Source organism: Aspergillus mulundensis (genome assembly GCF_003369625.1).
Source record: "Aspergillus mulundensis strain DSM 5745 chromosome Unknown scaffold_6, whole genome shotgun sequence".
In the NCBI taxonomy this organism is placed as follows: domain Eukaryota; kingdom Fungi; phylum Ascomycota; class Eurotiomycetes; order Eurotiales; family Aspergillaceae; genus Aspergillus; species Aspergillus mulundensis.
In genome coordinates, this window is record NW_020797894.1 from 547,186 (window position 1) to 574,042 (window position 26,857).

The following is a 26,857-nucleotide window of genomic DNA, read 5'->3' on the forward strand; positions in this document are numbered from 1 at the left end:
GGTATTCCACTATCGGAACCGAAAGATCAGAGCCGGAGCTGGCCAGTTGACGCATTATACAGCAACAATGTGGAAGCCTCCAGTGCCTCTCTCGTCCTTGCTGGAGCCGTCGCTCCTACAGAGCCGTCGCTGCCTCAGCTGTCAGCTGCGCGGCGCCTCTGCATTCCGATCTAGACCCTCACTCCGTCCCTATACAACGAAAAACGACAACGGAGAGAAACCGCCGGCCCCAACGAAAGCCCCGACAAGCAGAAAAGTCCAATTCCAGCAGAATGCTGCCCCGCAAGCTGTTCCTCTCGAGGCGTACAATCCTAAAGAAGACCCAGTTCCACAATTAGACCGGCCCATCGGTTCGGTGATTCCGCCGCAGGAAGGTCAGAACACCGGGATTGACCAGCGGACATTCGGGCAGCGCCGAGATGATTTCCTGAATTATGAGAAGCATCTTGCCAGACGTAAACAGCTGTATGCATCCGGCCCTTCCCTGTTCCACAATCCAAATATTTATCATCTTCTTCCTACTTTCTAGGACGAAACAAGCCGCAAAGCCCTACTGGCAAGAATGGACGAACATGCAATACAGCAAGGGTAAGAGCTTCATTTCGAACCCGCGGTTATTCAAGCGCGACAAGGCGCTTTACTTCCCCAACCTGTACGGAGCGACACTGGCCTCGCCGAAAGAACCGCAAAACACCACATCCATTCTCCGCGGCAAGGTCACTGTCGTGAACCTCTTTTGTAGCGTTTGGGCAGAAAGCCAGGTCGCCACATTCACCGGCCCGCAGTTTAATCCCGGTCTTTACGAAGCGTTCAAGGAGGGCGGTCAGCTTGTGCAGAAGGTCGATATCAATTTTGAGGACAACATACTCAAGGAATGGCTAATTCGCCTGTTCATGTGGCGGATGCGGCAGAAGTTGCCCAAGGAACAACATTCGAGGTACTTCATAGTGCGCAAGGGTCTTGATGATGGCCTCAAGCAGGCTATCGCTATGTTAAACAGCAAGGTTGGATACGTGTATCTCCTGGATGAGAACTGCCGTATTCGATGGGCAGGTAGTGGACCTGCTCAGCCCGCCGAACTGGAGAGTCTAAACAATGGCGTCCATAAGCTGATCCAGGAGCGCAGGATCACTATGGGATCTGATCTACCTACGCGGTATTCGCAGGTGACAGGAAATGGACCGAAGAAGGCCAGGGTTGTCGAGCATAGCCGTTGATCATTGTATGTACATATTAGTGTGAGCGTGTAAGATATATAGATAGCCCGAATGCCATAACTCCGAACCCGTATTAACTTTCCGAAGGAAACGGATGGATGTAAACGCCATCTAGACGACGGCTGCGGGGAAGCGGAAGAGACGTCTCATCATCGGAAGAAAAGCAGCATCAGAAAACAGAAGCCAATAAAGGCTCCTAGTATAAGCGCATCCCTCCTCCTCTTATTCCCAATTTTCCCGATTAAAGCATTCACACCGGGTACCTGACTCGCAGCACCCACAATACGACGATTTATGCTGGATATCGTCTCGCGCTGTATCCCAAAGTTCTCATTAATCGCATATGCCTGGCTCAGGACCCCGTCTATCACTCCATGGCTCTCATCAATGCGACGCCGCTCCTCCAGCATGTACTCTGATTCGGCGGCGGCGGGGTTCGAGGAGCGGTAGGCGTTGATGTCGGACCGGACGTTTGAAAGGAGGTTTGCGCGGTCTCGCGACTCGGCGATTGCGGACGTGAGGCGGGATAATTCGCGTTTGTGTTCTGTGAGGATTTCGCGGTGGCGGGCTAGGTTGCTTTGTTTGAGGGCTGAGGAGGTGAGGGTTGCTTCGGAGTCGAGGAGGCGGGCGAGTTGGGCGATTAAGGATTCGCGCTGAAAACGACCGACATTAGCTTCCGGTATATTGATTAGTCGTAGGTTGTTCACCTTTTCTAGGAGGTCGTTGATCTGGTTCTCATTGCGGGTTTCTTCTTCCGAGGGCTGTGGAGGCAGCTTCGTCATGGAGGCATATTGGGAGTAGGTGTGAAAGAGGTTTTCGGTCTGTCAATGTCAGAACCATTAGTAGTCGTTACAGAGACATCCAAAAGCGCCAGGCCCTGGAGAGGTTCGCCGTACCTGAGTCTCAAGAGATCTGGCCTGCTGCCGCAGTTGTGCCCAGCCGGCACCGGTAGAGGTAGCCATGTATGAAATAGAAGGACGAACGAAATGTGTTGTGAGTATAAATCGAGTAGAAACAAGGCTTGAGCACCAATAGTGAGCTTGCCAACTATCCGTCCAGCGGAACGCAGCACTTGCAATCGATCAATTACTTACGGGGGACTTACGTACAGGGCTGGGCTGTATCTCCCCGATCCGGACCGCCTAGGCCAGGGCAGCGTCATCCACCGCCCGCGCACTAGCCTCCGCACTAGCCACAGTCACGTGCACCAGCGCCCGCTTAGCCGCCGCACCACGCCAAGGAGCAAAAAAAAGCCCTAGTCCCACAGAAATCCTCCAAATCGACACCGGTCCATCTTCAATCCTCACGTCGACAATCAACCATTCGACAAGATACCGCCCACCATGGTATGTACAGCTACAGGGACCCTGTCGAAAATTTGGTGATGCGAGCGTCAGAATGGCATGCTGATTTTGACTCCTGATGTAGTCTTCCAAGGTCAAGGCTGGTCAACTCTGGGGAAAGAGCAAGGATGATCTCACAAAGCAGCTGGATGAGCTGAAGACCGAGCTGGCTCAGCTCCGTGTCCAGAAGATCACCGGCGGTGCCTCGTCGAAGAGCCTGCGGATGTGCGTTTGATTCCCTACCTACAATCACAAAATACACCAGAAGCCGGATGGAAGAACGGAAAATTGGGATCGGAAAGAATGTGCGCCCGATCGACTCGCATGAATACAACAGCCCGACTCGAAAACACGAAACGACGGCATGGAAACGAATTAAGAGGAGGCGAAATGGAAAATTCGGAGGACTCGATGACAGACTGCGCGCATTCGATCCGATCACAATCACCGTTCACCCATCTACCCATTCGACACATCCACATCAGAACCAAATACAGGAGTAGGAATACTGATTTTCGCTCAATAGCCACGACGTCCGCAAGTCGATCGCCCGCGTCCTGACCGTCATCAACGCCAACCAGCGCTCTCAGCTCCGCCTTTTCTACAAGAACAAGAAGTACCTCCCTCTTGATCTCCGCCCCCGCCTCACCCGCGCTCTCCGTCGCCGCCTCACCAAGCACGAGGCTACCCTCAAGACCGATCGCCAGCGCAAGAAGGAGATCCACTTCCCTCAGCGGAAGTACGCCATCAAGGTACGATCATGAAACACCAACAGGCAATCAAAGTTCTCGTCACGCAGGCTTTGTTTGGCTGGGACAATAAATGAAACCAGGACTGACAAAACCCGCAGGCGTAAATCCCTAAAGGAAAAGACGGGATCGAGTCTGGATCTTGATGATGGAGTTCTGGGACGTCGTTTTGACCTGGCCTACCTGTGTCACAGCAGGAGGTTTACATAAAAGACATGGATAATGTATCTTAGAAGATAAGATGCAGGTCGATCTTGAATGAATCCTTTGCTTGCAATGACAATCAATACCCCTTGGCCAGCCACTTTTTTGCTTACCAGGTGCCCGCTCACTCGACTTGCTCGTCGCATATTGTGGACGACTACCCCCTTGCCTACTGTGTCCCTGTCGGAAATCGTTTGCCAAACAAAACTAGCACGGATGTCAAATTGCAATCCAGCCTTTCTATGACTGTGGTTGTGCCGAAGAAGTGCTGATATGAAGTGGATTTATCCGACCAGTGAGTACTAGATTTATGTCCTGCGGCTGGCAACGGCTGAGATGGCATACGTCCATTGAAGATCTGGAACATACCGTATACTTTAGCACTTAGTTTATAGCCTGTCTAGTTTTATCAAATCTATCGCTGTCGATCACTCCTTAAAATTGACTCTTCGAAACGAATTGAGCGCCATCTCGCCTCATTCCTTCACTATATTCAGTCTCACTGTACCCCGTCACTCTAACACTCTCATCCAATGGCTTGGAAAAATAAGTACAACCCATCATTAATCAGTTACCCCTAAGTTCTAACCAAGATATATATACCAACTTAACTGCCCTCAAGATTCCACATCCCCCCGCAAATACAAGACCGCAAATGGCCCAACTTCAGCGTCATCCGAAACGACAACACCGAGCGCGGCGGATACTGCGCCTCGGAAACCTCACAGCACCTCACACACCGTCTGCTCACCTGGCTACCGCCAATGCCCCCATTCCTAACAGCTGCACCAAGGCCCGTGACCGTCTCACCGTTCCCCAGAGCACCAGCAGCAGGTCTCGCAAGGATGGGCGTCTTCTTAATGATATCCACATTTCTGAATCTTCGATATGCTTCCGTCCGGCTGTCCGACCCAAATCCAAGCCAGCTGTAATCACCCATGTAGATTGCCATGCGATCCATTTCGCCTCGCATCGCGGGCACGGTCTGGCGGAGGATCGTGTTGACGGCCGTAACGAGGACGGGCGGGATGCGGCTGGAGACTAAGAGTTCTTTCTCGGGGCCGGGCCGCTCATTATCGCCGAACCCGGCGTTCGTGTAGGCGTGTTTCACGGCGGAGTCGATGCCCGCTAGGAGCTTCTCGTAGACGTCTGTACGGACGGGGGAAGAGTCGAGCGCTTGGCATATCTCCGTGTAATAGACGCGCGAGTCGCCGGTGAGAGGGGCGTTTGCGTAGCCGGCGTGGATGCCACGCAGGCCACGGCAGATCAGACGAAGGAAGGCGCGGGACATGCTAGATAGGACAATTATGAGTGGTAGGGAGGCGGTAGTTTTGACTGGCTTTGTATTAGAGTCATGCATATGGTTCAGAGGAGTCTGGGGTTGCGGACGTTTCTGGTTGAAGGCTTCTTGGTCAGATGAGACGCTTTCACAGTCATCTGCGAGGTCGAATAACTCGTTTAAAATGTATAAAGAGAAGTCAAGCGCCCATTTGGTGTTTCCAAGGACCATGCGGAGGACGTCTGGGGTAGTCAGCAACGGTTGGTTGAAGTTCAGTGGTGGGAATACCTGGATCGTGTGGTTCCGGTCCTTGAGCTGCTTTGTTGTATTGGAAGAAGGATGGATATATCATAGCGGCCTGGCGAAGCTGGATAATTGCCCATGGAACATTAGAGACAATGTTGCGCGCTTTGTGACTATTCTTAAAGCCTAAAGCGGCCTGTATGCTAAGAGCACGAGGGATATATGGGTGATTGATCAATTTATCCTGCTCGGTCGTGAAGTTGCAGTTGATGGATAGTGCGCGATAAACCTCGTTGAGGAAGGCGGTTTGAGCATCTAAATACTTCGATTAGAAGGGTGTCAATGACTTGCCAAATAAGACGGACCTGGAGATAATTGGCGTATTAATATTAACAAGATATCGTCTGTATTGACTTCACCACCGCACCCCCGGCAGAAGGCTAGTGTAAGTGCAGCAATGGCTGCGGAGAATTTATCTGCAAATCCCATTAGATACCCTGAAAAAGAAAATGTACACTACCACATACTCTCATCATATTGGTCATTCTCTGCTCCGTAGGAGTGCTCCATGATCCTCAGGTGTATATTTCCGTCGATGTCCAAGCCAACGGCCAGGCAGGCGCTGGGTGAGAAACTCATATGTAACGCTTTGCGAGGTCAGGGTGATGTGATACAGTAGGGTCAAAGGACGAACCTGAAGGCTCAAGCGGGTAGTGAAACCCTGCCTGAGCAAGGCTAGTTACGTTGTTTGTATCGTCGACGCCATCAAATGCGGCCATAGTCTTCGGGTCATAGAATGAAATCGAACTATCGTCAAACGATACAGCTAAGACGTTGCCATATTCCGTCTGATCGACTGAAATGACATGCCGATCTGAGGTGACATCGTCGAGGCGCCGCAGTACAGTTTTCGCCTACCCTTGTTAGCTAATGCTATCGCGGGAAAGCACATTCATACCTTGACCTGTCCGTTGCCCTTCTTAGAGGTCACGTCGTCGAATTTTGGGTGTAGAGTCGGATGGCCGGTCTCATACTGCCACCGAATAATGATGCTAGCTGGTACTTGTGGCTGCTGATGAGGAATGATATTGTGAGGAGGAGTTGTGAAGGCAGCTACAATCCAGGGATGTGGCGTAGACCCAGCCGAGTTGTCGGATGCAGGAAGTATTATTTGCAACGAGGTAAGGCAGTAAAGAGAGCTGGTGGAGGGAAGTTGATCGTCGATAGTTCCGGTTGCGCCATGGTTGCTGGGGATATTATAGGGTACTTCGACTTTCAAGTGAACAAGGCGGAAGCTTGGAGCAGGAAATTGTTGGGCGCCTTGCTTCTGCTGCGTGGGCTCCCACTGGGGAGGGTTCCACTGAATGCTCACTCGGTAGAGAGAAATTTTCTGACAAGCTGAATGGGTAGCGATTAGAATTCCTGTTTGTGTTGTCACCAAGGCTGCATGGGTAAGAAGCCTATCCGAATAGCTTGTGTTTTTCAATTCCGCCGTTATCTCGGCCCATCGGTTGTCTGGATTTTGATAGAGGAGCTTCATGACTCCAGACCTTGTGACGCAGAGCAGCGCTCCTTTGTGAGCAGGATGATACGTGCCAGTCGGACGCCGTCTAAATGGTGAGTATGCCCAACGGCCTTGCACCTTGGCTGCCTGGTAGAAAGAATGCACCTAGGCATGTTTAGCAACAAGCCGTCGGCAACGAACCATATACTCACCGAGCGATGTTGGCTCAGCCACATCATCCCAACAATTTGGGATGCATCATCATCAGCGTCAAAGGCCGCTTGGCGCGATCCGTTCACGCTGTTCAGGGCAATCGGAATGGAGTAGACAGATACTCGACCGGACGAATCAGCCACAGCGAGCTCTGAACCAGATTCGTTCCAGCATAGATGGACCAGGGCGTGACCAGCATGGGCCTCTGTTACCTGAGCCAGGGGCGTCTCATCGCTCAGCACCCATTTGCCATCTGACTGCTGGCACTGAAGATTGCGGACGCTCACTCTGGTGGAATCTTGCGAAATGGCCGCAATGCACCCGAGTCGTGACCATGCAATTTTTCTGGTATAGTCAGCTGACAGTGATCAAGAGTATAACAGTCATAAGCTTACTGGCAACATCCCGTCAACCTCATCTCATCCAGACGTTGGGCTAGGCCTTTTGTCGAGGCAGTTGAAGTGCCCGTAGGTAAGCCCAGCTCGAGCGAAGTCGATTCACCGAAAAGGTCGTCCACATTGATCCCGTCCTCCATGATCAATGGCATAATGTTGTATGTTATGAGAAACGGTATGTGCAATGGTAATGTACAGTCTAAGGATGGGTGAGTCTATAGCAGCACCCAAGTATCATAGTGGGTGCGATCCACAAAGCGGGATGGATCACGGATGGGGGAGGAGGAAGTCAGCGTGGGGTTGGAGGTATGAGGCATCGAAGCTGAACTACAGCGAGTTCAATTAGCCCCAGGGACAGCAGTCAGAAACCCCACGATCCAAGCCTGTCTTGGCAGATCAAGGCCTCTCATTCTGAACTTCATAAAGAGAGCGACTGAGGCTTGCACCATGTGGAGCCGCAGACCCGCTGCTGATTAAGCGTCACGTGCGTCTCTATCTACGGTAACCGGGTCAACCACGAGACGAGTTTTCAGACGATTTGCTGGCGAATGCTTAGGGGGGAACTCTACTATGGACTACGCTTTGTATGCGTAGCAATTGATAGCATCGTTATTCTCCAACTTGGGGAGAAATATACTATACGGAGTACATTAGAAAGTCCCAGTGTTTATTGGCATCAAAGAGGTTAGCGTGACCCCAGCCGCCAGAAGCTGCAAGGCCCATCGCTGGCAGCACCAATCACAGCACCCATCAACTTTGCGACCGAAAACAACTTAGTAGTTCAGAGAGTGCAGGTAAGGTCAAGCATCAGTTCATTTGCAGAGTTGTCTATATATCACTGGCCTGGCCCTGGGGGTTACGTCAGGAGTATACTCCGTATATATAACACAATCCATAACTCAATATCGGGGCAGCATCGTCTGTCCGGCATTCCTCCATACTTCTCCGTCCTCCACGTCTCTCTCCAGTCCATTCCTCTCCGTCCTCTTGTGTCTGATTATCCAGCAATCCCGTGGGTCAAAATAAACACAACGTCGGCTGCAAGCGAGAACCGTCAGAGCCAACGTCTGGTTCTTTGGTCAGTCAGCCCAGCCCTCCTTCTACAACCACCTTTCCCGATTCCTCCTTCTCGTCCTCGGCTCCATCGATTTTGCGCTCTGGAGATCGCACTCGGGCCCCATCGCAGTCACGGGGTTTCCGCTCTTGAAACTGTCCCTCTCTATCCAACATCATCTGTCCTGTCTCTTCCCGCCAACGAGACGCAGAATCTTCGGCTCTGAACCCCTGGAACCCCCCTCCTCCTTTCAATTGATGTCGTCTTTGTGATTGATTCTCCATGATTGCCTTGCAACGGAGTTTGTAGTCTTTTAGCGACTCCTTGTCTCATATCTTCTTCCTTTTATCCCTTTTCTTTCTCTCTTATCCTAAACCCTCGCGTCATCCCGACCGGCCGTCATTATGGCTCCTCGCAGAACAAAACCCGCACGCAAACCCACAACCACATCTACCTCTGCATCCTCATGTCCATCTCCAACTAGCCTTCCAACCCCTATGGAGATCGATGACATTTTCCTTTCCGACTCGGAGTTGAGCGATGCGCAGTCTCTAATCGAGCCTGAAGGCTTCTCGTTACTGTCCCCGGACGAGTCTAGCGGCGGCCGCAGCCAAGACGAGATGCCGCCCGCCAAAAAGAAGCGCCGTGTGGCCGGCCCCAAGGAACGCCGAACACAGCACCTCGACCTCACTCCCCGCCCGGGTTATTCGGACTACGGTGATCAAGAGGCCCAAATTGATCTGCTTGTCAACACTATTCGAGGTCACAAGAAAATTGTGGTAATTGCGGGAGCTGGCATCTCCACCTCTGCAGGCAGTACGCGGTCTTCCTGACTCTACGCTCTATTCTCAAACTAATCCAAAAATTGCAGTTCCCGACTTTCGCTCTGAAGATGGACTTTTCAAAACTTTACAAAAGAAACACAACCTCAAGGCGTCGGGCAAGCTGATGTTCGATGCTGCCGTCTACCAGGATGAAACGTTGACCGCTACATTCCAGGAGATGGTACGGTCGCTATCAGAAGAAGCCGAGAAAACCTCCCCCACCGCTTTCCACCATATGCTCGCCCGACTAGGAAGTGATAATCGCCTGACTCGGTTGTATACCCAGAACATTGACGGTATCGAAACGTCAATGGATCCTCTGGCTACTCAGATTCCATTGAACATCAAGGGGCCATGGCCGCGCACTATACAATTGCACGGAAGTTTAGAAAAGATGATTTGTCAGAAGTGTCGGCATATGGGAACATTTGATCGAGCCATGTTCGACCGTCCGGACCCGCCTGAGTGTCCGGAGTGTGTAATAACGAACCAACTCCGTTTGGAAACCGGTCAACGCAGCCATGGGATTGGGAAAATGAGGCCACGCATTGTTCTATACAACGAACACAACCCGGATGAAGACGCCATTACCTCTGTCATGAACGCTGATATACGCTCGCGACCGGATGCGCTAATCGTGGTGGGGACAAGTTTGAAGATTCCCGGGGTACGTCGCCTTGTGAAGAGCCTGTGCTCGGTAATTCGGAGTCGGCGCAATGGAGTCACCATGTGGATCAACAACGAATTGCCTTCGGGTAAAGAGTTTGAAGACTGCTTTGATCTGCTGGTCAAGGGCGACTGTGAGGAAGTGGCACGACTCGCGCAATTGAAGCGGTGGGATGACAACTCCAAGCCGGTATTTGACGAGTGCAACTCTGCTGATGTCGAGCGGATAAAGACCGAGCAAGGGCCGCTTTCTGTCGTTATCAAAACGCCCAAAAAGTCCAAGGTGCAAGCTCAGACTGGGATGCTTACGCCATCATCCAGCTACGATGGCGACGCCGAGACTACTTTCAACACTACACTTTCAAACCCTGCTAGCAAAGGACGAAAGCTTACCGAGATACTCAAGGCCAGCAAGAAGGACGCGCTCAAGCCCAATGAGGCACCTAAGCCCAAGGGTGCCGGTGTTAAAAAGCCTGCGCCTAAGAAGAAGTCCAAGAAGGAGCCGGCCAAGAATGCCAAAATCACCACATTTAGCAAAGTCACCAAGGCTCAGAAAGTTATACCAGACGAGAAATCCATCAAGCTCGAAAAAGACGCGCACAAGGCAATGCATCCTCTGCCACCCGGAGCAGCGCGCACCAATGCACCGATGTTCCCTGGTCTGGCCAAGGACGACTCCAAGTCGACGCCAAGCGGCAAGCACCGCGGCGAGCTGGAGACGATCTCACCCGACCGCATTCCCAAGGGTATGGCCAGGCTGCTGAATTAGCGGACTTTCTTCGTTTCACTCTGTTCGGTCCAATTGTTTAAGATACCACTGATAGACATGCCGTTGGCGTTTCCCGCGTTCATGGCTCAAAGATCGGCCTTGTCTATTGTTTGTGCGGGATGGGAGTTAGAAGGCGTTCAGGGGCGCTTGTCAAGAACGACGGCGATGATATATTACTTTACTGTGGGAAGCATATCTAATGGCGCATTATTAGTTAGTGTTAGGGTAGTAGTGTTAGGGTAGTAGGGATAGTAGGGATAGTAGGGATAGTGGTGTTACTTATGTACATCAAACAATATCGGGCTATTTTTCGCATGGGAATCATCTGGAAATCAGGTTGACGGGCTGAAGTGTCCCCAACTCTCTATCCCAGCCCTAGATCCCCTCGTAATTGGCCCCCTGGCCCTTCATCGTCACTATCACTGTCGCCCGCCGCATCGGGATCGACCATCCGCCGTGCCCGCGCGCCGCGGTCTAGATCTTCCACCCGATCAATGTCCTCGTCTTCCCTCGTCTCTTCCTCTTCGTCTTCCTCCTCCTCTTCATCCTCCGTAGCATCACCATCCTCCTCATGCTCCTCCTCAATCTCATCCGCCTCCACCACATCCTCACCCTCATCGTCCTCATGATCTTCCATCTCACCCTCCCCCTCCCCATCCCGCTTAACCCTCTTCGCCTTCGCGCCCCTCACAACCTCACCCTCCACCCCCTTCATCTCCGCATCCCCATCCTTGCCGGTCCCATCCGTAGCACTCGCCCCACCGCCCGTCTCACCGGTAGTCCCAGCATCCCCGCTCTTCCTCGGCTTCCTCTTCGCAGCCTTGAGATCCGTATACTTATCCAGCTCCTTCTCGAGGCGCGGGCGGAACCCCTCGAATTCCAGCTCCGATAGCGCGGCCAGGACGTCGGCGGGGGAGACGGTGCGTTTTAGGGTTGCTTCGTTGGCGCTGCGAACATACACATGTTAGCCTACCGGACTTGGTTTGTTCGGGGATAAGATAGGGGGAGAGCAACACGCACTGCGACGATAGATAAGAGACAAACACGGTCGCGGCCTTCTGGATTGCAAGCACGGCGTCCTTCTGCACGGATGTATTCGGCGGCAGGACGGATTTTGCGAGGCGGAGTGTTATGGAGCGCGGGAGGAGGTAGTCCTGTATCTCATGCTGTGATTAGCATCTCCCATATTTTTGTCCTTTCCTTAGATGATCCGACTGGGTGGGAGTGCGTGCGTACCTCAATCGAGACGCCCTCGGCGCGGGCTTTGAGCTGCTGCTCTGTTGCTTGTAAGGGCTGGGCTTGGGCTGGATCCGACAGCCGAGATTCGGCGTCTGCGTCTGGAGGTGGTGAAGCGGACATTTTGTCGGCCTTTTTTCTTCTCTCTCCTCGTCTCCCTGCTTTGATTCGGAAGTACTTCTCAAACGAGTTGTGTTGGTCGTTCGTAGCTATCGGAGGCTGCGCGGGGTGTCGTGTTTCTTTGTCTTTCTTGGCGCCCAAAGTTTGAGAGTCCGTTGCGGGTTTGAGTTTTGCGTTTGCTAGTATGCCGATGCCAATAATGAGCTAGATGGTATTAGGTGTTTTGCTGGAACCGGAGGAAAGAAAGCAAGGCGGTGATATTATGGACGCGACTCGACGCGATGGATGGAAATTGGAGAAGATTGAAGGGAGCGCGTATCATATTCGGGTTATCCACTTTTACACCTGTCAGAATCTCGACTGAGCTTTTACGACCGTGTCCAAGATTTACCTAAACAACGGATTTCATATCATCTTCCTGATAGAGTGTTCGTCTTAGCTCGGAGTAGTAGCCTAGTCCTACACTACAGCGAGTTTGCTTTGGAGTTGGGGCCTCGGACAATGGACACACACTATGTCTTCCCGCACACGCACCATACCCTACAAAGTACATTATCACTCTTGCAGTCAACGCTGGCGGGTGTGCTTTGAGCCGCTTCAAGGTCAGCGCCCATCGTCACCAAAACCTTCGCTACTGCACACAGCCCATGTAGTGATGCCAGCAGCAGCGGAGTTTGGTTGAATTCATTTTTCGCTCCATAGTCAAGCAGCACCTTGGCGTTTGCCTCAACACCATATCTTCTGCTCATAGCAGCCAGAGCTAGCGGGCCTTGGCCCAGATTGTCCTTCCCATTGAGATGGGCGTGGTTCTCAGCTATCAGCCTGGCTACTGCCTCACAGCCATATGCCTTACCATCCAAAACGACCAGGAGTAGGCCCATGTAGCTTGTTGTGTTCATATTGACACCATTCTCGATCAGCATATTGGCGACCCATACGCGCCCTTCAGAGCAGCGGTTACGATCATGGTCTATAGCACTTTATATACTTAATACTAGTATAGAGAGGTACTAAAAGTTATGTTATTGCTTATAGCATAGACACTTCGACAGGGGGTGTAAGTCCATTCTGAACAAGCAGTGTTGCGACCACCTCGTCCCCATTCTGGGCCGCCCAGTTCAACGGAGCCATGCTATACTCATTACGATCAACCACAGCACCGTTCTTGATCAGAAAATCTGCAACCCCTTCTTGCCCGCTCCGGGCAGCCCGCAATAGGGGACTCAAAGGAAGAACCGAGCGCATTCATGTTCGCGCTTTTTTTGGTCATCAGCTTTGCGAATGCCTCATGTCCCCCTTGAGCGGCTAGAGATAATGGGCTTTTCATGCCGTTTTCTTCAAGTTGCTTGAGATCAACATACTTGAAAAGCTCAGTCACTACTTCCATCTTATTCATCTCAACCCCTCGTTGGAGTAAGTTGCGAACACCTCTCTGTAGTTTTGCTCACTGGCATCTTGTAAAAGAAGCTCGGCCATAACGGCGATATTGCCGTATTCAACTGCTGTGAGGAGAAAAAATTGGTGCCACTACTGCATTAGCGCCTTTGTCAAGAAGAATGGACGCTATGCGGACATGGCCTCCTTGAACTGCGTTCCATAATGGCGTATGGTAGGTTTCGGATCGAATGTCGACTTTGACCCCTTTAGTGTTAGCGAGCAGCCGTACGACTTCGATATTCCCTGTTTCTGCTGCGTGATGTAGAGCCGTTCGTCCATCACTGTCGAGCCCATTGACGGGGCAAATTTCTAGTAACGTCTGGACTGCGGAGACGTATCCTAACTTTGCTGCAACATGCAGAGCAGGTATTCCTTCACCGAGTAGCGGTAGGTCGTTGACATGGAATACTTCCGACCCTGCTTCCACAGCAATCCTCAGTAGAGGCATATGGTGTTCCCTTACTGCGTATCCAAAAAGGGCATGGACTTGGGAGCTCAGTGAACGCCCGCCTTTAATCCACGGGTGGAAGTCCCAGGTGTCATTGAAAGTCAACGCGATTTGATTGAACTTATCCCAAACCGGCGATGTCGGCGCGATATCCTTGGTGTGTAGAGCCCAATTGGCAGTAGCGTAGTCGAGAAATTTGTATTGTGCGCGGCAAGGAGTAGATTTTGTGCGGATAATAAGAGGCAGGTTGACAGGTTCGAGCTGCTTTTTGCCCAGCCTCCAAGAGAAGAGCTTCCCAATTCCAACCCTAGACGGCAGCGTGGTTTCGCGAGCCATCGACCTAGGGTCTGGAATCTTTGCGGTTATCAATTGCATTCTCTGCCTCTCCAGCTGGAGACAAAAGTCAGAGAAAGCAAGGTATGAGACACAGAACTCTCCGCATTCGAGTTGGCCCTTCTCTGGAGTCTTAGGCCATGAAGGAAACCCATCGCTATGTTTTCGAATGTATTGACCCACAGACGGATGGGCGAAACGAACCGAAGTATCTACTGGGTCTTCAACAACCAAGTTCGCGCAGCAACCGACGATGAAGTTTTTGTTGGGGATTCGCTCAGCGTCCCACTCTTCATCGTGAATGCTGAAAGCAGTCGCTTCTCTCAGCTCCTCGACAAGAAGAGGCCGTGACCCAAAACTGACCCATTTAAGCACCTTCACTACACGCACGTCGGCAAAGTTTATACGCTGGAGGCAGCGGTGGTATGTTTCCTCAAGACCTGGTGGCAAGTTGCCTAACGCTGATCGTATTTCTTGGTCTGTCTCACAAGTTTCCCATAGTATCTCCAGTTGGAGATAAACCCATAAGAACCTGCCTTGGAGGTTAGCATCCACTCGGAAAGTACTATCAGGGTAAGTTCGTACACCTCGGATGATTCTGCTTGGAGTTTGCTTTTGATATCACACAGGACTTCGGCACTATCCGTAAGTCTCTTGTACATTCTTTTCTCATCGATACTTTCGTCAATGTAAGTTCGTATATCATGAGCGACATTGCGAGACGTTGATATTTGACGCACTCCTGGCATAGCTGTAGTTATATCGACATTGCCAGGGAGATACCTCCTACTGAAGAGCAAGAACCGTGCTGATGATCGACCATGGTCTCGTAAAGAGCGAAAGAGCTTGAGCAGTCGTTTTATATCGTGTTCGGTGAGGGAATCAAGCCCATCCAGTATGTAAATGGCTGCTTCTATGGGTTGAGCTATTTTCAGAAAGATATCGGCCAAGTCCTCAAAGTCAGGTTCCGTCCGATCAGGACCAAAGAAGGTTTCGATCATTCTCTTGACTCCATCAAAGCCCCGAGGCACTCCATAGACGCCTAGCAAATGATACAGCTGGTTGATAAAACTAGTGAGGATAAACGACGCATGGAGAAATTGGGGTCTGTCAGGTTCGCAGTAAAAGAATACCGTCGGAGCCTGAAGCTCCTTGGGTCCACTCCGGGCATGGTCGACGACAGAAGTACTGCAATTGATTTAATCTTCAGGTACAGTGCTTCAGAGTCACTGACTCACGCTATGATTGTCTTCCCCGAGCCAACTGTTGAAAATCAGCATAATGAGACTCGTGCTGCCTTTAGTGCCAAGAGAAGCAGAGACGTACTTTTCCCAGTACACCACAAATACTGAAATTGGCTCTCGATAAACCAGGCTTGAAAGTAAGGGTGTTTCGTAAACCATTGCGTAGTGTTTGTAAGGCGCTTGTGCGATAGTCTTCGATGAACTTTTTCGTGATCATAGCTCGAAAGATTCTTTCGAATCACTTTCTCACTATCTGTATTTGCCGAGTCAAAATTTCAATCCGTTTCATGGCTTTCAGACACACTTACCACTTTGCCGGGCCGAAACCAAGGAGAATTCTGGCTCAATAGACTCAACCCTTTGAAGACTGATCGATTCTAGACCGAAGTGAGATTCATACGCCAAGACAGCATCAGGGTAGACAACTTACGCGCAGTTTGCCACCCACCCGCAGGCATGATGGTAAGAAGCTCCCTGGTGTAAGCCGCAGCCGTAAGAGCAGCATAGGGCTGCCACTGCTTGTTCTTGTGCGAATCAGCGTAGTCACAGATCCCTCGAATGACTGCACAGGGAAAATGGTCGAGAAGTCCTGCAGCCTCCATCTCAAAGCATAGAAAATCGTATTGACGAGCCAATCTATCTCGAGTAGCGCCATGTTTCATGACCTGATTTCCTGATGCGATCAGGCCATAATGAATGCGTGGGGTCTGTGAGTCTCGAGGAGATCGGGCGACGAGTTTATCACAGTGCTCACATGTCTCCTCTGATAGGGGATGATCATACTCAGTCTCGAATAGTTGGTCTTGGTCCTCGCCTGGGTATCCAAATTCTGTGCCCGCAACTTGGTACTTGGCGGTTATATCGGAAAGGATTTCCGATATTTGGCCTTGGTGTAGTTGATACTGCGCTTGTAATCGGGACATTGCCGTCAAGACAGCATACGGGGGTTTATTCAGCGACCCCGTCCGTTCAAATTTCCCACCGGCAACCGTTTTGCCAAAATCATACTGCACCACTCCCCCAGAGTCTCTAGTCGGTTTGCTCACCACGACATCCCCAAGCCGAATGTCAGACTGCGAGTTAGGCACTCCACCTCCGATTCCAACCATTAATCCGACCTGAACAAAAGGGTATGTCAAACGCATATTGGCAGCCACCACCGCTGCCGAAGCTGTGCCATATATCCCAGTCGGTAGACAAGCGATAACCACGTTGTGCGCTCCTATGCAGCCTAGAACGTAGGTATTATAGTCCCCGGGGCTCGATGGCAGGTCCGAGTGTTTCTCATCAAGCATGGCGATGGCAGCTGCCATTTCCACGGGAAGCGCACATACCCAGCCAACCCCATAGTCCTGATGGCGCTTAGCTACCATGATAGCAGTTGCACGGCGAAAGGTGTGCCCAGGCGAGAGCGCGAGAACTTGTCAAGGCGACGAATAACTGAAGAGCGACTAGGGCGCTGATAAGATGTGCAAACTGCAAATAAAAAAGGACATGATCGTAATGACCGTCATTCGAAATGATAAGAAACAAAGCAGCTTGGGAAGCGTCGAACATCTCGTGTTCAGCCACGTGAGGCTAGGGAACGAACTAATTGATACAAGGACGGACAATGGCGCATACTGGTCGAGCGTCGACTGCTTTTGCTCCCGCGTTTTGTCCAATAACAAGCCTATCGGTGCCGCAGTCCTCGTATTGCAATACTAAAGAGACTACCCGATGGCTGTTTCGAAAGGAGGGTTTCGAATGGAGCTGGAGTCCCAGAATAATGTTGACGTTGTTTTTTCCTCCTCAGTTTTCGTTGTTGTCTTCGCCGAGAGGGTCGTGATTGGACTTATACTTTCTGCTCCAATCAATACCAACTCTAGCTCATGTCTCGGCTTGCAGTAAGTTACATTACCTGAGTGCTTGACCTTGTCCATTCCCGCTTCTTGCTCTATATGACAAAGGATATAGCGGCCGCAATTGGTTTTCGGCGTGATCCTACAATAATATACATTGTTCGATCAACGGCTATGATAGGGAAGAGCTAATGTGGGGCTGCGTCAACGGAACAAAGAAGGTTCGGCAAAGCATCTCCAAAAACAAGACCGGCGGTTCTGGACGATTCTTTTGGCAAAATGCAGAAGTTTTGTTGTTCAAATGGCCTTAATAACGATTTAATGAAGGAGCACAAAGTCGAAGGACCACGGCCTAAACAGGAAGGCGCACGTGTGGGGCTGTTGTTTGTTTAGTTTGTCCCGCCTTGTAAGACATCTCCAAGCTTCCCTTCTACACTTCGATTCCAACGCGATTCCCATACTTTCTTGATACTGCAACAGCGAATATCCACTTCTATTCTTTTGACTTCGCTGAGAACGCTCTCAGGGCTATTTATACAACCGTCAAGCCGCTGAATCCTCTCTCACGTCGAAATGGAAAATCTCCCTGGTGAGCTTCCAAAAGCTAGCTCTCCGTCAAGCTGCCCGCATTAACAAGCGAGTGCCCCAGAATACATTCAATCGCTGCTACACCACCCAACAGTCCAACAAATCGCCTCTTCCCCTCTAGCGTCCAGTTTCGCCAACCTCCACGCAACATACCTCAACCCATCCTTCGTCCACCTCAGAGAATCATACCTTGATCCATATCTCGCCCAGCTGCGCTTGACCTACCTAGATCCCTACGTCGTGCAACCGCTTGCGCACCTTCTTGCTACGATGCCTGATTTTGCCTCAGTTCTTGCTATCCTGCTCGTTCTATTCGTCTCGTTTAAGGTCCTCGATTACACGCGGCGCGCGGTGATGTGGTGGATAGGGACAGCAATATGGGTGGCTAAATGGGGTTTTATCTTTGGTGGCGCATGGTACATTTGGCTTGTGGGATGGGAAAAGGTGGTGCACGACCTGGGATACGTCTTCAACTTTCTTTCGGGGCTGCTGGAGCAGTATGGTCATGGCCTCGAGTCGAGACCGCGAAACGGCCAGCCTAGTCAAGGACAGTGGCGAAGGAATGAACTGTGATCATTGGACTCGATTATCATTACAATTTCTCGGATTCTGGGATTGGCCGATACAAAAATTTTGCATTCTGTGTTATGACGGCGTCGGGTTGGAAATATTAAGCATGGATATTGGTGGTTCCTGCATACATTGTTCCTGCTGGATCTTGACATGACTGGATGAGCTATGCATTGATAGAGTATTATATGTGTTCATGAGAGTTTCCAGTTCTCTTTAAGCTTAGATAATGATCTAATGTGCCCGCTCCAATCAGCCCGTAGCGCAGCTTCAGCAGCTCAGCAGCTTGTGCTCATACTCCAAGTATATTGCCGAAGTGCCCTTTCTTGTGGCAGACAATATCGTGGTATTTAGTTGTGCCCGGACGAGAGCGTAGCCTGTATGCGTGTCGAATAACGGCATAAAGCCGAATCCGGCGCAGAGACTGATGGCTGATAGCTGTATAACCGAACCAGTAATGTATCTCGGCTCAAATTCCCAAGTCAACATCTTCAATCCTCGTAATCGACTTCCTGCGCATCGTTAGGCTCCCTCGGCTCTTGCGCCTCGTGGTACTGAATGGCGTCGTCGATATGGCTCAGCACAGCAGCAACACTGTCCTCATCCTGAGCCTCTAACTGTAAGAAGGACACCATGCTGAAGTCATCGATTAGTTGAGCGACGGCGCGGTTCAGCCTCTCAAACGACCCGCCGCTCATCAAAGATTCCTTCGACATGGGGTCCGAGCTCGCAGCATCCTCTGCCTCCTGATTATCCTGCAACAGTTGCACATCCACCCGAGTAAAGCGTTTCAGTTCCCGACGTGACACCATCTCGCGCACCTGATCCATTTTCGTGAGGATGTTCACGTGCGGCATCTCCAGCATCAACATGGCGGACATTGCGCTCAGTGTCCCCGCGAAAAACTTGGCCTTGTCGACGACGAATGTGCTTTCGAGGAGATACGCGGCGCAGAGGTTGATATTCAGGGGGCCTGCGCGAGATAGGAATTGCACGAGCGACGGGAGAAGTGGTACATGTGTATAAAGTTCGATTTGACCGGGCATGTCGAAGATAATCAAATACTCTTCGCTAAGCGGATCGAGGGCTTCGGTGAGGAAATCCAGGTTTTGCAAAAGGAACTCGAAGCAATATATCAAGCCTCCGTTCGGGCCGAGCCCTAGCTCCTCCATTACATCTTCGAGGGTGATCAGCTCGCGGATATCGAGGTCAGGGTCGTACTGGAAGCTCTCGGCGGCGGGGTCGAGGTTGACGTAGAAACAGCTCCGGCGCGTGGTCTGGCAATGCTGGATGAGGGCGTTGCAGAAGGTGGTTTTCCCAGCGCCCGCTGGGCCCATGACCAGAACTCCGAACTTGGACATAGCGATGATATATGTGTTGATTGCTGTTGATAGGGAATGTAGAGATATCGGAGAGACTCGAGTTTCTGGGAATTTTTACTCCGCTCTTGAGGGATCCACCGCCGCAATTGGCTCAGGTCGAGTCTGCAATAATATGCGGTATGCGCCTATCGACACAGCACGGGTTGAACCCGAGCCTCCGAAGCTCGAGTCCCTATTGTATCTAGTCTACTCCGTACTCCGGCACCCCAAGTCGTTACTGTCAGCTTACGCGCTGATCCGCCAGGAAAAGGATCTAGCTCAACTCAGACTTGTCAGCTCCGAGGATTATCACGCAATTTCACTGAATATTGGCAGTGTCCGGACTTCGGTCTTTCTCTTTGCGGTGGGATTTTTCTGCCACCGCCCCGACGGCAGTTGAACCAGCCTTTTCCCGTCCCCTCTTTAAATCAGTGCAGCCCCGCCCTCCTTTTTTCTTACCTCTCTTTTCCTCATCCATTCCTCTCTCTTTTTTTTGCTCCCCTCCCTATCGTCTTCTCCCCTCAATCCCACACCACCGTCACAATGGGCTCAGTCGCTACCCCCAATGGAACTTTCCTGTTCACCTCCGAGTCTGTCGGTCGTGGACACCCTGACAAGATCGCCGATCAGATCTCCGATGCCATTCTTGATGGTATGTCAATATTGACTGTAGCAAGACCGGAAGATAGGCACTAATGAGGTACTAGCCTGTCTCGCTGAGGACCCCCTCTCCAAGGTCGCTTGTGAGACTGCTACCAAGACTGGTATGCCCCTTGCCTCGCCCGCATCTAGGCGCTTTGCTGATCATCGCAGGTATGATCATGGTTTTCGGTGAGATCACTACCAAGGCCAGACTCGACTACCAGGCCATCATCCGTGGCGCCATCAAGGACATTGGTTACGATGACTCCGAGAAGGGTTTCGACTACAAGACTTGCAACGTCTTGGTCGCCATTGAGCAGCAGTCGCCCGACATCGCCCAGGGTCTCCACTACGAGGAGGCTCTTGAGAAGCTCGGTGCTGGTGACCAGGGTATCATGTTCGGCTATGCCACCGATGAGACCCCTGAACTCCTCCCCCTCACTCTCCTCCTCTCCCACAAGCTGAACGCTGCCATGACCAATGCCCGTAACGACGGCTCCATCCCTTGGCTCCGTCCCGACACCAAGACTCAGGTCACCGTCGAGTACGCCCACGACAACGGCGCTGTCAAGCCCCTTCGTGTGGACACTGTCGTCGTCTCTGCCCAGCACAGCGATGATGTTACTACTGAGGAGCTCCGCGAGGTTCTCAAGGAGCAGGTCATCAAGAAGGTCATCCCCGCCGAGCTCCTTGACGACCGCACAGTCTACCACATCCAGCCCTCTGGCCGCTTCGTCATTGGTGGTCCTCAGGGTGACGCTGGTCTCACTGGCCGTAAGATCATTGTCGACACCTACGGTGGTTGGGGTGCCCACGGTGGTGGTGCTTTCTCCGGAAAGGACTACTCCAAGGTCGACCGTTCCGCTGCCTACGTTGGCCGCTGGATCGCCAAGTCCCTCGTCGCCGCTGGCCTTGCCCGCCGTGCCCTTGTCCAGCTCTCCTACGCCATTGGTGTTGCCGAGCCCCTCTCCCTCTACGTCGACACCTACGGCACCTCCGACAAGTCCTCCGAGGAGCTTGTCGAGATCATCCGCAACAACTTTGACCTCCGTCCCGGTGTCATCGTCCGCGAGCTTGACCTGGCCAAGCCCATATACTTCGAGACCGCCCAGAACGGTCACTTCACCAACCAGAAGTTCTCTTGGGAGAAGCCCAAGACCCTCAAGTTCTAAGCGCTGCCGCTTCGGCTTGATACCCCTATGACATATTCTCCTTATCTCTTACGATTGTAATGATTCCTGCTTTGTTTTCAACAACTCAAAGCACAAGCATAGACATGTCAAAACAAAAAGCACATTTTGTTTCATTTCCTATTGTCTGACTATTTCTTTGCATGGTCCCCGCGGGGACCAGGGTTGCGCGGATAAATTCAACATGATACCACTGGGAGGGCTGTTACGGCGTTGCTTGGGAGCGATCATTCAACACTTGAGCCTTAGAGCTCAGCATCTCGTCGCAGGCCAGATGCCTGCATGCTAATCTAAACATTGGCAATATAGATTAATAATATACAAACTGCATTATATGCAACCATTTCTCTATATCCTCATTCTCATCAAATGTATCACTTGTATCACATGTATTCCTTTCGAGTTTGTACATTTAAGTACGGGGTACGGAGTAGTGAGCGCTCAACCTCGACGGTGTACATAGTCGACAGACTCGACACGGAGTTTTCATGTGTTTTAAGTTCTGAGTTCGGTCTTGTCTTCGAACGGGGGCTTTCCGGTACAACCCCACAATTCTCGTCGCTCTGATTGATTTTGGCATGATTTCTGGCATTTCTGTGCTGATGCCGGGAATCCGGATGCCCCATCTAGTGGCCCCACGAGAGCAAACTCAGCAAACTCATGTACGGCACTCGTGAGTCGTGACTCAGGCACTCAGGCATTTTGTTTGCTTTTCCACGGGTATCCGTATCCGTATCCTTTTCCACTAAACGCCTGACGCCAAGCCAAGTCGCGTCCATGAGATAAGAGATAGAGCGTGGATTCTTACCGATCACTATACCCTTTACTACCTATCTACCTCCTGTCCCACTCTTCTTTGCGTTCTAGAATTGTATCATACCTGTTACATCTCTGTCTGGATTTTTCACCACCAGCCGTACAATGTATGAGTAGTTCCAACGCGTTCATGGCCTCGCGTGGATCTCTCAATGTCCTCGAACCCATCCCACTCAATCAGCTCCACGATGCTCCCCATCCATCACTGAAGAAGCGCAAGCTCTCCGACTCTAATGGATGGACAGCAGATAACATCATAATACGGGTGCGTAGTCAGCACCGTCCAGTGAACGACTCGCCTTCCAAGTGCTAACATCTCTTCTTTTAAAAGGCCCATGCCGCGTCCTTGTATGATGACCCGTACGTTCTTGAACCGATTGCGGTGATCCCACGCTATCAATTGCCCTTCGACTGGCTGGATGCCCCTTCGGCGCTATCGCAAATCCAATCCGGAAGTCTTTTCGTTGCGAATATCCCGGCTCTCGAGTCGGAGCCGCAACCTGAAACGGTCGTCCTAATCGTGCGACTATCTTCTGACGGAGGGCTATATGTGGTTGAGAGAGTCAAACGAGGGATCTATTCACTCTCGAAATTGGCTCGCGGCGTGGAGGAGGGGGATGTCCGTGTTGCGGTCAAGGCGTCTAGCCAGCGAGTCAATTCCCTGCCTCCGTGTACACCTCGCAAACAGCCGGATGTCGTCTCTAGTGGTGACTGGTGGCGGCTGGCGCAAGTTGACGATCCTGCGCCTGACCTCACTCTGGAGCTACCTGCGAAACGCGCCAAGGTTGATTTCGTTTTTGGGGCGTCCTCTGAACTTATTGATAGTGATGAGCAAACGAAGGGCGCTACTTCCATGGGCCATACGGAGAGGGGCTCCAGTTACGATGTCCGCATGCTTTCGGTACCTCCAGAGCCCGGGACTACCGAAGCTGTGGCGTCTGGTGAAGAGGGTGAGGGGATTGGTGAGGCCACGCAGACCCCTCAGGAGTTGCTGGATGGGCTGCGGGAGCAATACCTCCAGGCTCTCTACGTCTCCAAGGCATCGGTTGCATACTTTGCCAAAGGCCCTCTACCCCGTTGTCGAGCCGCATTCCAAGCTCCAGAGCATGGGGAGGGCAACATCTCTGAGCTCATCAGCTTCTACAGAGAGGCTATCCTGACAGCGAAGAAGATGGACTTGAAATTCCGCGAGACGTTGCCAACAACCCTTCATGACATCGTGCTCACCATATCGGATGATGAAGCGGCACCGAAGAAACGAAAGAGTAAAAAGAAAGCGCTGGGAAGAAATGGTCTCTACCCAGAGGAGCCAGACTTTGTCCGAAAATGGTGGAAGAATAGAGCAATGACCGAAAGTAGCGGTCCTGGCGAAACCTCCAGGGATGCGGAAATCAAGAAACACGTGTCCGACTTGCGATTACGAGAAACTCAGCTTCAAATCCTATTGATTCTAGAGACGATCGCCCTCGAGACAGGTGCTGCGGACGAAGCAAAGAAAGCTGGCCAAGGAGAGGCTGCTGATGCAACTGCCCCGAAGCCCAAAACCAAGAAGCCCCAAGATCTGAACGTCATGCTCGAACTGCACCTTGATCGTCTGTGTATTTGGCATGCCGTGAGCTTTGACGATGCGCCAGTTTCCGAGTCCCAGGCATCGGCTGGCAATCAACAATCTGGTAAGGGTGGAAGCGACGCGATGCGAGACTTCTGCACAGAAGTTATTATCCCATTCTATGCTTCGCGGCTGCCGGATCGCTGCAAATCAATCACGCGGAAACTGGGGGTTTCCGCTAGCACTATACCTGCATTGTCCAAGTCGGTAAAGAAACTGCGCAAGGAACCGGGAGCTGTTGAGCGCATTCCATCTCAGAAATCTCGACGCTCACTACATCGGGTCCTGACGGACGAGCAAACCTCGCAAAACCGATCACAACCCTCGCTTAATCGCTCGATTACCGCTCCGTCGCAGATAGAAAGCAAGCGAGAAACCACCCCCTTGTTACCAACAGTCAGCGCCAGCGTTCGGGGCGGTATTCAGAAAGCGAAGAGGGCGGAGAACCGGGAAGTGGACTTGTTTGCCGTAGCACGGCAGCACGAGACGAAGCTCAAGCGCGTGCAAATGCTCGCGGAGCAGAAGAAGGAGCTAGACGCTGCTATTCTCGCGCTCCGGAAGCCAAACCGCGAACTAGTCGCCAAGGATATTGCCCAGGATGCAGAGAAGCGAACATCCAGCTCGAGGAAACCCAAGAACCCGGTCCGGAACCCGATGGGGCAGGGTGTTCAGGTTATGGCCACACCTAGCAAAATCCGGAAGAGAGACGTTGGTCTTCCCCCTTTGCCCAAGAGCGTCACTAGGTCAAAGTCGAAGCCGGCCGTTGTCTCTTCATCACCTTTTACAGCGGAACCTCAGGTCATTCCTGGCTCTACCATCAAGCCTAGCTCGCTACCCTTCACGGTGGATACCGCGGTACAAGAGACTCCCTCTCGTCGTCCAGCTCAACCTATGGCCTTATCTAAAGACCCTGCTGAAGCCAGCGTCGCGGAGTCACCCGGCCCAGGAACTGGAAACCTCTTCCGAGTCCCTCGGCGACCAGCCCCTCGACCTACAGAAACAAACCCCCTGACCCCAGTGCGGTCACAGCACCAAGATGCTGCAGACGTCGTCACGCCTATAGACGGCCGTCAGAGTCAACGTTTACCTCCATCACCACCTCCGCTATTTGCTCTCCCCGCCAAAGTCACGCCTTCGAAATCTTCCATGATATTCGAGACACCCCCGAAGCCCAAAGCTGTCCCTGTTCCGGTCCCAGTGGTCGCTTCTCGCCGACCTAGTATCTCTAACCCCTCAAATTCTGCACTAGTCTTCGAGACGCCTCCAAAGCCGAAAGCTGTCCCAGACCCAGTTCCTGTGGTGGCCTCTCGTCGCCCTAGCATTCCTACCTCTGTTTCTGCTCCTGCCCTTGTTCCTGGCCCAGTCGAAGCGCAAGTTGTGCCCGTGACGCCGGAGAAATCCATATACTCAGCGCTCGGCTGGGATGATGATGATGACCTTCCAATGTGATTCCTTTCTGGTTTAGCGGGCGTTCACTAGGTTAGACTCAGATTCCATTGTTCTTCAAGATCATGATGTTGCGAATACTAGTCTTTTGCCCAGGTAGGAGTATACCGGGACAATTCTTACCCGTCGAAAATCCTCGCTCGTAGATCACCGGGCCTCGAACGTAACATACTGTGCGTACAACGACCTCGGGAACCAGATAGTGATACCCGATTCGTAATCATACCTAATTCCAGCCCGAGCGATGCCCGGGGCCTCCGAGTCTCGAACTTTGACTCACGCCCCATATGATCTACTGCAGCGACCACGCAATACCTCCACTCCCCCGAGCTCAACTCCCAGGACATGACCCGAGGCCAAGCACCGGGGTAAACATGAACATGAAAGTCTGAGTCACAAGTCACTGAACAGTGAAACATGGCCGAGTTTGCGCCGGTAGATCCCCCATGGTTGTACTATGTACTATGTACACCCTCAGGCCTGGGCCTGCATACATTGCAAATCCACCTGTCTTGATACCATTCCTGACACCGCAGCGGCTACGGCCATGGTCTATAGTACTTTCCATACGACAGCATAAAGAGGTATTTCGAGATTTTGTCCTTGTTTTCTTAGATTTAGTTACTTCGCATCTTATAGGTTTTGCACCATGGCCTATTTATATGGTTACTTTATGCTATGGAATGGTCGACTCTCGATAGAATATATTGCTTAACATGGATACTCGATCCTCGGACAGCTGGATCTTCCTTATATGGGCCTGAAGATGGATCATGTATGGTGGACGGGGTAGGCTGGATCGTGTCCTCGAGACGAGGTCGAGGGGTTCTCCTCCGTACCATACGTACTAAGGTGAATCTGTTGAAATTACCTGCCCTCCGACTAAGAGCCAAAGAAGCCGGCTTTGATTGGGGATTCCCAGTTGTTTTGTCTTGATAGTGTCCTGTTGTACGCGTCGTATCTTGATCCATGGTCGTAATTTGGATTCCCAAGAGGTCATGGACACCGAGTCGCGGGCTAGGGGTTCTATACATAGTTCTACACTGACTCATGGTGAGCCGTGCAGCTGCGGAGGGTGAGCAGGGCAGTCCGTGCTTTTCAGGGGAAAGGGATGGACCCGTTCAATGCCATGCCCAGGGCTAGACTGGGTCTTCTTCAAGGAGAAACGACAGCTTATGTTACTGTACTTAGACCATGGCCCAAACTACGCACCAAGAACAGATAGGACGGGGAGAGTAGAGTGATAGTACACGAGTATGTGATATGCTATAGCTAAAGTAGGCTGTAGATAAGTGTTAGATACATGCAGGTGCGATGTTCGATGCGATGCAAATGCTCTCCAATCCAATCCAATCCAATCCAGAATTTTGTGCAGTCCAATCCAATCCATATAGAAACTCCAAACAGTTTTGTGCTGTGCTCCAGTCCTTGTATATACCATGCACCGTTGCACGCCAGAATGATGAAAGTAGAAGGTGAATAGATATAAGAAGCGAAGAAGGGGATTCGTTATTTC

The 26,857-nt window shown here is 51.6% G+C and overlaps 10 protein-coding genes across 10 annotated transcripts; 5 read left to right on the top strand and 5 right to left on the bottom strand.

Annotated features, from left to right (window-relative positions):
- Positions 1 to 67: 67 nt before the first annotated feature.
- Positions 68 to 1,217, top strand: DSM5745_06401 (mitochondrial ATPase complex subunit ATP10; the record flags this gene model as incomplete). Its single annotated transcript, XM_026748417.1, has 2 exons — positions 68 to 465; positions 530 to 1,217. The coding sequence occupies 2 exons, from the start codon at positions 68 to 70 to the stop codon at positions 1,215 to 1,217; spliced, it is 1,086 nt and encodes a 361-aa protein (XP_026602721.1).
- A 149-nt stretch (positions 1,218 to 1,366) lies between these two features.
- On the bottom strand, positions 1,367 to 2,179 carry DSM5745_06402 (putative vesicle transport v-SNARE protein Gos1; the record flags this gene model as incomplete). The annotated part of the gene is made up of 2 exons (XM_026748418.1): positions 1,367 to 2,038; positions 2,114 to 2,179. 2 exons carry the CDS (start codon positions 2,177 to 2,179, stop codon positions 1,367 to 1,369), a joined length of 738 nt encoding a protein of 245 aa, XP_026602722.1.
- A 381-nt stretch (positions 2,180 to 2,560) lies between these two features.
- DSM5745_06403 (60S ribosomal protein uL29) lies at positions 2,561 to 3,416 on the top strand (the record flags this gene model as incomplete). Its single annotated transcript, XM_026748419.1, has 4 exons — positions 2,561 to 2,563; positions 2,646 to 2,785; positions 3,087 to 3,312; positions 3,411 to 3,416. 4 exons carry the CDS (start codon positions 2,561 to 2,563, stop codon positions 3,414 to 3,416), a joined length of 375 nt encoding a protein of 124 aa, XP_026602723.1.
- A 704-nt stretch (positions 3,417 to 4,120) lies between these two features.
- Positions 4,121 to 7,299, bottom strand: DSM5745_06404 (mediator of RNA polymerase II transcription subunit 16; the record flags this gene model as incomplete). Its single annotated transcript, XM_026748420.1, has 8 exons — positions 4,121 to 5,034; positions 5,081 to 5,350; positions 5,401 to 5,511; positions 5,563 to 5,682; positions 5,730 to 5,949; positions 5,994 to 6,704; positions 6,752 to 7,097; positions 7,148 to 7,299. The coding sequence occupies 8 exons, from the start codon at positions 7,297 to 7,299 to the stop codon at positions 4,121 to 4,123; spliced, it is 2,844 nt and encodes a 947-aa protein (XP_026602724.1).
- A 1,306-nt stretch (positions 7,300 to 8,605) lies between these two features.
- On the top strand, positions 8,606 to 10,460 carry DSM5745_06405 (putative SIR2 family histone deacetylase (Hst4); the record flags this gene model as incomplete). Its single annotated transcript, XM_026748421.1, has 2 exons — positions 8,606 to 9,017; positions 9,073 to 10,460. 2 exons carry the CDS (start codon positions 8,606 to 8,608, stop codon positions 10,458 to 10,460), a joined length of 1,800 nt encoding a protein of 599 aa, XP_026602725.1.
- Positions 10,461 to 10,824: 364 nt separating this feature from the next.
- Positions 10,825 to 12,739, bottom strand: cbfA (putative CBF/NF-Y family transcription factor; the record flags this gene model as incomplete). The annotated part of the gene is made up of 4 exons (XM_026748422.1): positions 10,825 to 11,407; positions 11,481 to 11,614; positions 11,697 to 12,020; positions 12,356 to 12,739. 4 exons carry the CDS (start codon positions 12,737 to 12,739, stop codon positions 10,825 to 10,827), a joined length of 1,425 nt encoding a protein of 474 aa, XP_026602726.1.
- A 572-nt stretch (positions 12,740 to 13,311) lies between these two features.
- On the bottom strand, positions 13,312 to 16,591 carry DSM5745_06407 (uncharacterized protein; the record flags this gene model as incomplete). Its single annotated transcript, XM_026748423.1, has 6 exons — positions 13,312 to 14,566; positions 14,620 to 15,222; positions 15,273 to 15,297; positions 15,361 to 15,531; positions 15,587 to 15,655; positions 15,709 to 16,591. 6 exons carry the CDS (start codon positions 16,589 to 16,591, stop codon positions 13,312 to 13,314), a joined length of 3,006 nt encoding a protein of 1,001 aa, XP_026602727.1.
- A 2,177-nt stretch (positions 16,592 to 18,768) lies between these two features.
- DSM5745_06408 (putative signal sequence-binding GTPase GPN3) lies at positions 18,769 to 19,638 on the bottom strand (the record flags this gene model as incomplete). Its single annotated transcript, XM_026748424.1, has 1 exon — positions 18,769 to 19,638. One exon carries the CDS (start codon positions 19,636 to 19,638, stop codon positions 18,769 to 18,771), a length of 870 nt encoding a protein of 289 aa, XP_026602728.1.
- A 543-nt stretch (positions 19,639 to 20,181) lies between these two features.
- Positions 20,182 to 21,452, top strand: DSM5745_06409 (S-adenosylmethionine synthetase; the record flags this gene model as incomplete). Its single annotated transcript, XM_026748425.1, has 3 exons — positions 20,182 to 20,290; positions 20,346 to 20,402; positions 20,452 to 21,452. The coding sequence occupies 3 exons, from the start codon at positions 20,182 to 20,184 to the stop codon at positions 21,450 to 21,452; spliced, it is 1,167 nt and encodes a 388-aa protein (XP_026602729.1).
- Positions 21,453 to 22,416: 964 nt separating this feature from the next.
- Positions 22,417 to 25,344, top strand: DSM5745_06410 (uncharacterized protein; the record flags this gene model as incomplete). The annotated part of the gene is made up of 2 exons (XM_026748426.1): positions 22,417 to 22,551; positions 22,618 to 25,344. The coding sequence occupies 2 exons, from the start codon at positions 22,417 to 22,419 to the stop codon at positions 25,342 to 25,344; spliced, it is 2,862 nt and encodes a 953-aa protein (XP_026602730.1).
- Between the last annotated feature and the right edge of the window lie 1,513 nt (positions 25,345 to 26,857).